This window comes from Piliocolobus tephrosceles, chromosome 1, assembly GCF_002776525.5.
Source record: "Piliocolobus tephrosceles isolate RC106 chromosome 1, ASM277652v3, whole genome shotgun sequence".
In the NCBI taxonomy this organism is placed as follows: domain Eukaryota; kingdom Metazoa; phylum Chordata; class Mammalia; order Primates; family Cercopithecidae; genus Piliocolobus; species Piliocolobus tephrosceles.
In genome coordinates, this window is record NC_045434.1 from 218,465,140 (window position 1) to 218,474,980 (window position 9,841).

At 66.2% G+C, this 9,841-nt stretch overlaps 1 protein-coding gene across 1 annotated transcript in view; it reads left to right on the top strand.

The window, feature by feature from the left end:
* Window positions 1-9,841, top strand: part of LOC111544593 (multiple epidermal growth factor-like domains protein 6) — a 131,922-nt gene that overhangs the window by 111,574 nt on the left and 10,507 nt on the right. The window contains exons 18-34 of the mRNA XM_031936258.1: window positions 749-874; window positions 1,362-1,493; window positions 1,576-1,704; window positions 1,905-2,036; window positions 3,185-3,313; window positions 3,393-3,521; window positions 3,843-3,971; window positions 4,283-4,411; window positions 4,610-4,738; window positions 5,752-5,880; window positions 5,994-6,125; window positions 6,319-6,447; window positions 7,077-7,205; window positions 8,349-8,477; window positions 8,605-8,733; window positions 8,975-9,103; window positions 9,214-9,342. Of these exons, the coding sequence (XP_031792118.1) occupies window positions 749-874; window positions 1,362-1,493; window positions 1,576-1,704; window positions 1,905-2,036; window positions 3,185-3,313; window positions 3,393-3,521; window positions 3,843-3,971; window positions 4,283-4,411; window positions 4,610-4,738; window positions 5,752-5,880; window positions 5,994-6,125; window positions 6,319-6,447; window positions 7,077-7,205; window positions 8,349-8,477; window positions 8,605-8,733; window positions 8,975-9,103; window positions 9,214-9,342 (2,199 nt within the window). The remainder of the gene's footprint in view (window positions 1-748; window positions 875-1,361; window positions 1,494-1,575; window positions 1,705-1,904; window positions 2,037-3,184; window positions 3,314-3,392; window positions 3,522-3,842; window positions 3,972-4,282; window positions 4,412-4,609; window positions 4,739-5,751; window positions 5,881-5,993; window positions 6,126-6,318; window positions 6,448-7,076; window positions 7,206-8,348; window positions 8,478-8,604; window positions 8,734-8,974; window positions 9,104-9,213; window positions 9,343-9,841) is intronic.

The window sequence follows — 9,841 nt, forward strand, 5'->3', positions numbered from 1 at the left end:
CCCCCACGTTCTCTCCCGAGGTCCCCCTTCCTGGGATGCTCTGACTCTCTGGCCTCTGTGTTCCCTTCAGCCCCCACGTTCTCTCCCCAGGTCCCCCTTCCTGGGATGATCTAACTCCCTGGCCTCTGTGCTCCCTGGGGTCTCATTTACCTGCCGGGTGGAGGAGGGGGACCCTAGGCCTCCAGGAGGCCCCCTGCCCTCTCCATTCTAGCCTATCCCACAGGGAAAGGGCAGTGGCTCTGGGGGTGGAGCGAGTGGGTGCACAGCCTCCCCAGCCCTAGGGCCGAGTCCCTGGAGGAGCTCCCAGCTGGATGTAGGGGAGTGGGAGAGACTGGACCAGCATCGCCAGGTTGGGCTGGGGGCACACTGGCCTGACCAGGACAGGTCTTCTGGTGACTATGGTGGCGGAGGAAGAGTAGGCCCTACCATGGGCTCCCGGGAGCTCTCCAGGGTCCTGGACAGCTGAGGGATCTGCTTCAGCCTCTCCCAGGCTGCCCCAACAGCCCTGCCCCTCCCCTCTCCTCCCATCCATCAGCTCCCCTTTCACCCCTCCCTTGCCTGTTCCTTTGACCTGCCTGGCCACTCTGGGGACCCCAGGTGTGCTCAGCAGCCCCCCGACCCCGGGGCTAGAGCCAGAGCCCATGTGGGGAGGTGTGGGAGGCACACTCGCCAGGAGCCCCTAGGGGAAAGGCTCTGGTCAGGCCGCTCCACATGGCGTGGCTGAGGCCCCTCGTGCTTCTTCCTGCAGAGTGTCCAGTGGGGACGTTTGGCGTGAACTGCTCGGGCTCCTGCTCCTGTGGGGGGGCCCCCTGCCACGGGGTCACAGGGCAGTGCCGGTGTCCGCCGGGGAGGACTGGGGAAGACTGTGAGGCAGGTGAGCGTCGGCCGCAGCCCCGGTTCTACCTCCTTGGGCTGCACAGCTCCGCATTGACGGGGCCCTGAACTGTGGGGGCCCCAGCCCTGCAGATCCCAGGCCCGCCTGTAGCAGCTGTGAGAACTCACAGTGCACTCTCTTGGGGTAGGGAATGGGGGTCTGTGGCTGCCCCACTAAGCCCCTGGGGCCTACAGGCTGCCCTCCCGGGCTGCTCCCCCTCTCCACGTGGCTCTGTCTCTAACAGGCTCGGCTCCTTGTGTTGCCAGCTGAACTGTGCCTGGGGCTGGGGCTCCTCTCCCATGGGTGGGCACCCCGCAGCCTGCAACCCCAGGAGGCGCCGGGGCCCTCTCTCCTCCCCGGGGCAGGCTGAGATGGTAACAGTGGTCCTGCCCCCTCGGCTGTGGCTCCAGGGGCATTGTGCCATGTTTATTGATGTGTTGAGCAAGGACAGCTTGGGCACTGACTGGCCATGGGGGGTGGGTGCTAGATTGTCCCGAGGGCCGCTGGGGGCTGGGCTGCCAGGAGATCTGCCCAGCATGCCAGCACGGTGCCCACTGCGACCCTGAGACTGGAGCCTGCCTGTGCCTCCCTGGCTTCGTCGGCAGCCGCTGCCAGGACGGTGAGTGAGCTGGAGCCGCCCCTGAGCCTTTGACCTGGGGTAGGTGGCCAGGCCCCACTCACGCTCTCTCTCCTGCCTGTAGTGTGCCCAGCAGGCTGGTTTGGTCCCAGCTGCCAGACAAGGTGCTCTTGTGCCAATGATGGGCACTGCCACCCAGCCACCGGACACTGCAGCTGTGCCCCCGGGTGGACTGGCTTTAGCTGCCAGAGAGGTACAGGGACCGTTGGCTTGCCCTTTGTCCAGACGTCCCTCCTTTCCTAGCCCCTGGAGAGGCCTCCGCCCAGGGCCCCTGAGGACTGGGGACTTGCATGAGACAGTGCCGCAGTCCTGAGATGCCCCCTGCCTGACGTGGCGGTGGTACCCGTGGCCTGCACTGGGGCCTGCTCTGGATGACCCTGAGTTCTGTTGCAGCCTGTGATAGTGGTCACTGGGGGCCTGACTGCAGCCACGTCTGCAACTGCAGCGCTGGCCACGGGAGCTGTGATGCCATCAGTGGCCTGTGTCTGTGCGAGGCTGGCTACGTGGGCCCGCAGTGCGAGCAGCGTGAGTCCTGGCCCTGCCTTTGGCTGCGCCCCCCTCCTGAGCACACACACACAGAACCTTTGGCCATGCCCCCTCCTGCGTGCACACATACATATGAAGCCTTTGGCCACACCCCCTCCCACACACACACATGCACAGAGGCACACACATGAACACACACAGAACCTTTGGCCATGCTCCCTCCTGTGTACACACACACATATGAAGCCTTTGGCCACACCCCCTCCTGTGCGCACACACACGTGCACATGCATGCACACATGATCACACACACACAAAACCTTTGGCCATACTGCCTCCTGTGCACACACACACGAAGCCTTTGGCTGCGCCCCCTCCTGAGCGCATACACACATGCACATGCGCACACACACACAGCCTTTGGCCGTGCCCCCTCCTGCGCACCCACACACCCCAACACATGCACACGCACACACGCGCACTGCGGCTGGGCCCTGGCCTGGCTTCCTCTGCCTTCCCTGAGCTTTCCCAGCGCCCACCACCCCACTCCACAGCCTGGACTAAAGTCTAGCCTGGACTAAATGATGCCCCCGCTGTGCCGAGAGGGCGTGAGGTCCCCGCTCAGCCCAGGGTGCTGCGGGGGTGGGTGCGGGGTCCTTCGTAGGAGACTCCCTCCTGCCACCTGTCCTGAGTGACCAAAGCTGCCAGGCAGCCCCCCTGGGAGTGATGCTTTGCTCACTTGTGCCAGAGCGTTGGTCCTCTCACCGACCTGCACCAGGCTCACCTGGAGCTGCAGCAGGAAGGGGAAGGTCCCGTCCCCCACTGCGGGAGGCCTGGCACCTGGGGGATGGAGAAGGGGTCTGCTTAGGACTGAGGCTGGTGTCCCTCCGTGTGTGCCCCCGAGGCTTGGTTGGTGGAACCGGGGGAGGCCTGGGTCGGGTGTCCTAGAGGCGGCCCCTGCAGAGTTCCCGTCCCTAAAGCTGCTGCCTGGAGCTCCCTCAAGCCTCCCATGGCCCCACCTGGGTGGGGATGAAGCGTGTGAGTGAGCCCAGCCTCCCTTGGGTGAGAAGGAGCTTCTCACGAGCCAGGCCTGGCCCACAGTCCTGGGGATGGCGGCAAGGCCCAGGCACAGCTGGCTCAGGCTCCTGGCCCTCTGACTGATAGTGGGCTGGGGCCACATGTCTCAGGGTGTCCACAGGGCCACTTCGGGCCCGGCTGTGAGCAGCGGTGCCAGTGTCAGCATGGAGCAGCCTGTGACCATGTCAGTGGGGCCTGCACCTGCCCAGCCGGCTGGAGGGGCACCTTCTGCGAGCGTGGTGAGCTAGGGCACAGGCGGGGGCTAGGCTGAGTGGACTCCAGTGTGGGCCCCTTCACGTCACTGCCCCCTGCCTGCAGCCTGCCCGGCCGGTTTCTTTGGATTGGACTGTCGCCATGCTTGCAACTGCACCGCCGGAGCTGCCTGCGACGCCGTGAATGGCTCCTGCCTCTGCCCCGCTGGCCGCCGGGGCCCCCGCTGTGCTGAGAGTGCGTGAGGTCCCTGCTCAGCCCAGGGTGCAGCAGGAGGGGGCGCCGGGTCCTCCGTAGGAGACTCCCTCCTGCCACCTGTCCTGAGTGACCAAAGCTGCCAGGCAGCCCCCCTGGGAGTGATGCTTTACTCACTTGTGCCAGAGCGTTGGTCCTTTTCTGTGGCCACTCTGCTGAGTGGGTGGCCTGAGCCAGAGGGAGGGGAGAGTTGGCCACAGCAGTCAAGGGGACCCTGGCAGATCTGCCCAGCTGTCTGTGATCTGCTGCCAACCCCTGGGGTCCTGTCCACCCCCGGCTCTGACCAGCCCTCTCCACCTGCAGCTTGCCCAGCCCACACCTACGGGCATAATTGCAGCCAGGCCTGTGCTTGCTTTAACGGGGCCTCCTGTGACCCTGTCCACGGGCAGTGCCACTGTGCCCCTGGCTGGATGGGGCCCTCCTGCCTGCAGGGTAAGTCCTACCCAGGAGTCCAGGGACCGGGGTCCAGGCCTGAGTGAGGGTACTGGCCTCTTGCGGGGCCCAGAGGACACTTGGTGCCTGCGGGAGGGAGGAAGGGGCTGTTAGGACTGAGGACCGTGCCTTTCACCTGTGCCCCTCTCCAGGCAGGGATGGTGAGTCAGGCTAGGCTAGCAGGTCATCCTAGAGGCAGCCCCCTGCAAGGTCCCTGACCCCAAAGTCCAACATGGGGCTGGAAAGCCAGACAGACCCTGTGGGGCCAGCTGGCTGGGGGATGCAGGTTGCTCCCTCTTCCCCGGCCCCAGCCTGCCCTGCCGGCCTGTACGGCGACAACTGTCGACATTCCTGCCTCTGCCAGAATGGAGGGACCTGTGACCCTGTCTCAGGCCACTGTGCGTGCCCGGAGGGCTGGGCCGGCCTGGCCTGTGAGAAGGGTGAGTGCTGGGCGGCAGAGGAGGGACATACCCCAGCATGCCTGGTGCAGCCCTGTCTGCGGGCCTAGGAGGGCTCCCAGGTCAGGGGGCAGCGCCCTGGGGTGGGGGCTTTGGCCCTGTGTGAGGGAAGCATGAGCCAGGGTCTCCTGGACCCCGGAGGCAGGACCCTCACCCTCGTGCCTGCCTCTGTTCCTGTAGAGTGCTTCCCCGGGCACGTCGGAGCTGGCTGCCCACACAGCTGCGGTTGCCTCAACGGGGGCCGGTGTGACCCACACACGGGCCGCTGCCTCTGCCCGGCCGGCTGGACTGGGGACAAGTGTCAGAGCCGTGAGTGGGGCGGGGCAGCAGGGCAGTCTGGAGGCCCTGCTGAGAAGGGGTGGCATGAGCCTCATTGCAGGGCTGAGGACTGTGCCCTGGGTGGGGCCTCACCAGGGGACCTGTTGTCCTGTGAGTGCAAGAGCTGCCGTCTGAGCACCAAGGGTTCCTGTTGGCAGGGGGTGCTCAGCCTGGGAAGCTGGCCTGTGGGGACAGAGTGCTGCTGCCTTACCTTGGCAGGGGTGTGTGGCCCCGGCCAGCCCTGTGGTGGGTGGAACGGAGGATGCTCTGGGGCTCGGGGGCCGTTGCTGTTTCCTGCATGCAGAGAGGGGCCCCTTCACCCCTTGTCCTGGAGCCTGTGCTGGCTGGGGGCCTCCTGCCAGTGAGGGGTCTGGCTGTGGCTGCTGTGCCAGCAGGGCCTGGTTCACCCAGCAGGGCCTCAGCCTCTGCAGAGCCCAGACATACAAGGGCAACACTGCCTCATTCCTCAAAGCTTCGGCCTCCCACCCAAGCCCCTAACACCAGCCCCCTTCCAGCAGGGGCGCTGTCCCCACTGCTTGGGGTGCAGCGTGGGCGGCCCCTTGCTCAGGGCCGGAGCCTGGGGTCTGCTGTCTGAGGGAAGCCTGGGCACTCGGCTGGCCTCAGGGCTGTCACTGGCTCCCGTCGCCTCAGTGCTGAGCCCCAGCTGCCGTCTCCCTGCTCCTTCGCCTTCCATGGGGCGGGGTTGCCAGAGGCTGAGCCCTCAGGCCTGTCTGGTCCCTGCAGCCTGTGCCAAGGGCACATTCGGGCCTCACTGTGAGGGGTGCTGTGACTGCTGGTGGGGAACCACCTGCCCCCATGCCACTGGGGCCTGCTGCTGCCCTCCAGGGTGGGGGGACTCGAGGTGTGAGAATGGTGAGCACAGCCCCCGGTTCAGCCAGCACCGGGTGGGTCCTACCCACAGCGTCCACTCTGGGCCTGTCCTGGCCCACAGATCCCCAACAGGCCCCTCCCAGGAAGCCTCCCCATCCCTCGTCTTTCTGCAGCCTGCCTGCAGGGCTGGTTTGGAGAGGCCTGTGCCCAGCGCTGCAGCTGTCCACCTGGCGCTGCCTGCCACCATGTCACTGGGGCCTGCCGCTGTCCCCCTGGCTTCACTGGCTCTGGCTGCGAACAAGGTGGGTGCTCCCAAGCCCCCACCCCGAGGAGTGCCTGGGTTGGGGGAATCCAGAGAGGCCACCTGTTCCTTGATTGGGCTGGGCCAGGACCGACCCTGCCTGTCTGCACCCAGCCTGCCCGCCCGGCAGCTTTGGGGAGGACTGTGCACGGATGTGCTGGTGTCCCGGTGAGAACCCAGCCTGCCACCCTGCCACTGGGATCTGCTCATGTGCTGCTGGCTACCACGGCCCCAGCTGCCGGCAACGTGAGTGCTGCCCATGCCCACCCAGGGGCTCGGGGGTCCTGCTGGGCCCAGTTCCCCGGTCCCTGGGAAGGCCCTCGTCTGAGGGGGTGGAAGATGGAGGGTGTCGGTGCCTCATGAGAGCTGCCTGGCTGTGTTCAGGGACACTGGGGAAGCCTCCAGCCCCAGTCCCTGCAGCTAGCCCCTCTCCCTGCAGGATGCCCGCCCGGGCGGTACGGGCCAGGCTGTGAACAGCTGTGTGGGTGTCTCAACGGGGGCTCCTGTGATGCGGCCACGGGGGCCTGCCACTGCCCCGCCGGGTTCCTCGGGGCGGACTGCAGCCTCAGTGAGTGGCTGGTGGCAGCAGGGCTGAGTGGTGCCTCCTGTGTCTCCGGGGTAGGGCCAGCCAGCCTGCAGGGGACGGCCCCCAACTGCCCACCTCCCTGCCCTTCAGCCCCCTCTGGCTGGGCCTGGCCCCAAGTGGAGCTAAGCCAGAGGGGCAGCCCTGGCTGCAGCCCTGGGGGTGTCCGTGACACCAGGTCCCCACCAGGCTTCTGCTAGCTCTGTCCCTGCACCTGCTGTGCCCGGCGACCTGCGCCATGTCTGCCAGGGGCTTGAGCACAGCCGGGCACAGAGGTCAGCTGGGCAGCTCAGCTGTGGCCAAGTGTCCTGCCAGGAAACAGGCCTTTTCCCTGAGTCGTGCAGGGTCTTTCCCCTTCTGGGACCCCAGCAGAGCTGGCGGGGTGGGTGGGGGTGAGTCACTGCAGAGTGGGCAGCAGCGGCCGGACCCCCAGCAGGGCCTGTGGGTGGAAGGGAGATGTCAGGGTGGGTGCATGGGAGCTGGCTGGCCCCACCATGTCTGGGGCAGACCCAGGGTCCCCTCACCCCATCCCATCCTGTCCTGTCCCCTCTCCGGGGTTGACTGGGCAGGGAGAGAAGGGAAGCCAGCCACGCTCACCGCTTCCTCCCCGGCAGCCTGTCCGCAGGGCCGCTTCGGCCCCAACTGCACCCATGTGTGTGTGTGTGGGCATGGGGCGGCCTGCGACCCTGTGACCGGCACCTGCCTCTGCCCCCCGGGGAGAGCCGGCGTCCGTTGTGAGCAAGGTGGGTGTTCACTCTGGAGGGTGTGCTCACGGGCCCCTCAGAGATGTCACGGATTAGCCATGGGGATGCTGGAGGGTGGGCCCAGCCCAGGCACCCACACATCCTGGCTGCCACCGGCTCCCCACTTGACCGTGGGGCTGAGGCGAGAGTGCTGTAGCTTGTGTTGACTGCGCTGCCCTACTTGGGGGGATGGGCCGTCCCACGCCACCCCAGTCCCTGCCTTGACACTCAGCTCCCGAGGCTTAGGCCACCCAGTGACCCCATCCTCATCGCGGTGGCCGTGAGGGCCTCAGGTTCCTACCCAGCGCCTGCCTGGCCCCTTGCGGGAGGGATTGGGTGGCTGTCTTCTGCCTGAGGGTGGAGTCCTTCCGGCCCTTTCTCCCAGGCCCAAGGCCCAGGGACCAAAGTGGAGGCGGGTCTAGAGCACAGTCCAGAGTAGAGAGACGGGCTGGACCCAAGGGACAGGTGTGGTGGCTCCTGCTCCCACAGGCCCAGTCCCCATAAACACAGCCACAGCCTCCTGGCCTGGTCCCACCCTTAGTCTACATCAAGGGGCCGGCTGCCCCCGACACCAGTTCTTGGCCTTCAGGACCCGTTGGGAGCCTGTGGCAGCAGAGGGTTCAGGATCCCAGGGCCCAATCTCCAGCCGGGATGTAGCCTGGCCCCGCCTCACTCCCAGGAAGGATAGTGCCATTGGGCTGGTCATCAGGCATCCAGCTATAACAGCAGGGCCACAGCTGGCCACCGCTGAGCCCACAGCAGCCCAGCCATGTTCCTTCTCAGGCCTGGCGGATGTCCGCTCACTCCCAGTTGGGAGGCAGCTGGTTCACAGTGGGCCGCTGCCTCCATGAAGCCTTCCGTGAACCCTTTCCTGCAGGCTGGGCAGGTGCTCACCCAGCCCCTCCATGACTGAGCCACCCTCAGTTCCTAGACCAGGCCTGGTACTTGGCAGCCTGAGATGACCAATGAATGAGAGGATGCGGCTGGTGCCACTCCCTGGCATATGCCTGCCCAGCCCAGCAGGCAGAGACTAGCACTGACAGGCCTTAGGAAGCATTTGACTGTCAGTCTGTGGGGACACGTCCCCAGAGGGAGCCCAGCCGTCGGCCAGAGCTCCAGGCAGCACCTGCCTTCTGTCCCCAGGCTGCCCCCAGAACCGGTTTGGCATGGGCTGTGAGCACACCTGCTCCTGCAGAAACGGGGGCCTGTGCCACGCCACCAACGGCAGCTGCTCCTGTGGCCTGGGCTGGACAGGGCTGCACTGTGAGCTGGGTGAGTGTGTGGGGCCAGTGGGACCCCAGCGTCCCCTCAGGGATGTGCCCTGGGCTGCCATAGGGTTGGGCAAGGCTGGTGCCTGAGGACTGTCTGCCTTTCCCTCCCTGCCCTGTTCTGTCCCCAGCCTGTCCCCCTGGGCGCTATGGAGCCGCCTGCAGTCTGGAGTGCTCCTGCCACAACAATAGCACGTGCGAACCCACCACGGGCACCTGCCGCTGCGGCCCCGGCTTCTACGGCCAGGCCTGCGAGCACCGTGAGTTGGGGGCCTGTGCAGCTGGGCTGGGGCCCCTGTCAGCCACTGTCCACTCCTCCCGTGTGGGTGACCCGGGCTGCTGTGAAGTAGAGAGGTGGGGAGCCAGCAGCAGTGGGGAGGGACGAGGAAGGGCAGGAGGGGGCTTCTCACGGGTCCCTGAATTGCCGGGTTTTACTCACTCTGGGCAAACTGGACATTTCTGCCCGTGTGCCCTTGTCTCATGGTAACTGGCATCCTTCAGCCTGTCCCCCTGGCTTCCATGGGGCTGGCTGCCAGGGGGTGTGCCAGTGTCAACATGGAGCCCCCTGTGACCCCATCAGTGGCCAGTGCCTCTGCCCCGCCGGCTTCCACGGCCACTTCTGTGAGAGTGGTGAGTGCTTCATGCCCTCTTCCTCTCCCCACCCTGAACCCCCGCTCCCTGGCCCCATCCCGTCTGGGTACAGGGCAGGAGGGGGACACTGAGCCCACTGCCCCCACCAGGGTGTGAGCCAGGTTCATTTGGAGAGGGCTGCCACCAGCGGTGTGACTGCGATGGGGGGGCACCCTGTGACCCTGTCACCGGTCTCTGCCTTTGCCCACCAGGGCGCTCAGGAGCCACTTGTAACCTGGGTGAGTCTGGGCTTCTGCTCAGGAAGGGTGTGGGTGTGGGTCTCCAACAGTGACTAATACTGATTGGTTGGGCCCTACCTGTGCCAGTCCTGGGCTGGGCACTGTGCCCTCCTATGGCCTCTGCACCTGGCCCATGCCCTCTGGGGGGTTGGAGTCAGCTGCTGGGACATGCAGTGCCAAGCATGGCGCTCCTGCTGGAGTCTTAGGCCAGGCTCTGCCCTGTGGGTCCCACAACGTCCCAGGAAGGCCACGGTCATGGGAGGGGGCTCTGCCTGGGTGGAAAGACTTCCCTGGATGGGGGGACATCGAGGGGGCTGTGGCCCTTCCGGCCCAGGGGGCCCCACCGGAGGATAGGAGGTGCTCACCTGAGGATAGGAGGGGCTCACCTGAGGATAGGGGGTGCTCACCTGAGGATAGGAGGTGCTCACCTGAGGATTGGAGGGACTCACCTGAGGATAGGAGGTGCTCACCTGAGGATAGGAGGGGCTCACCTGAGGAT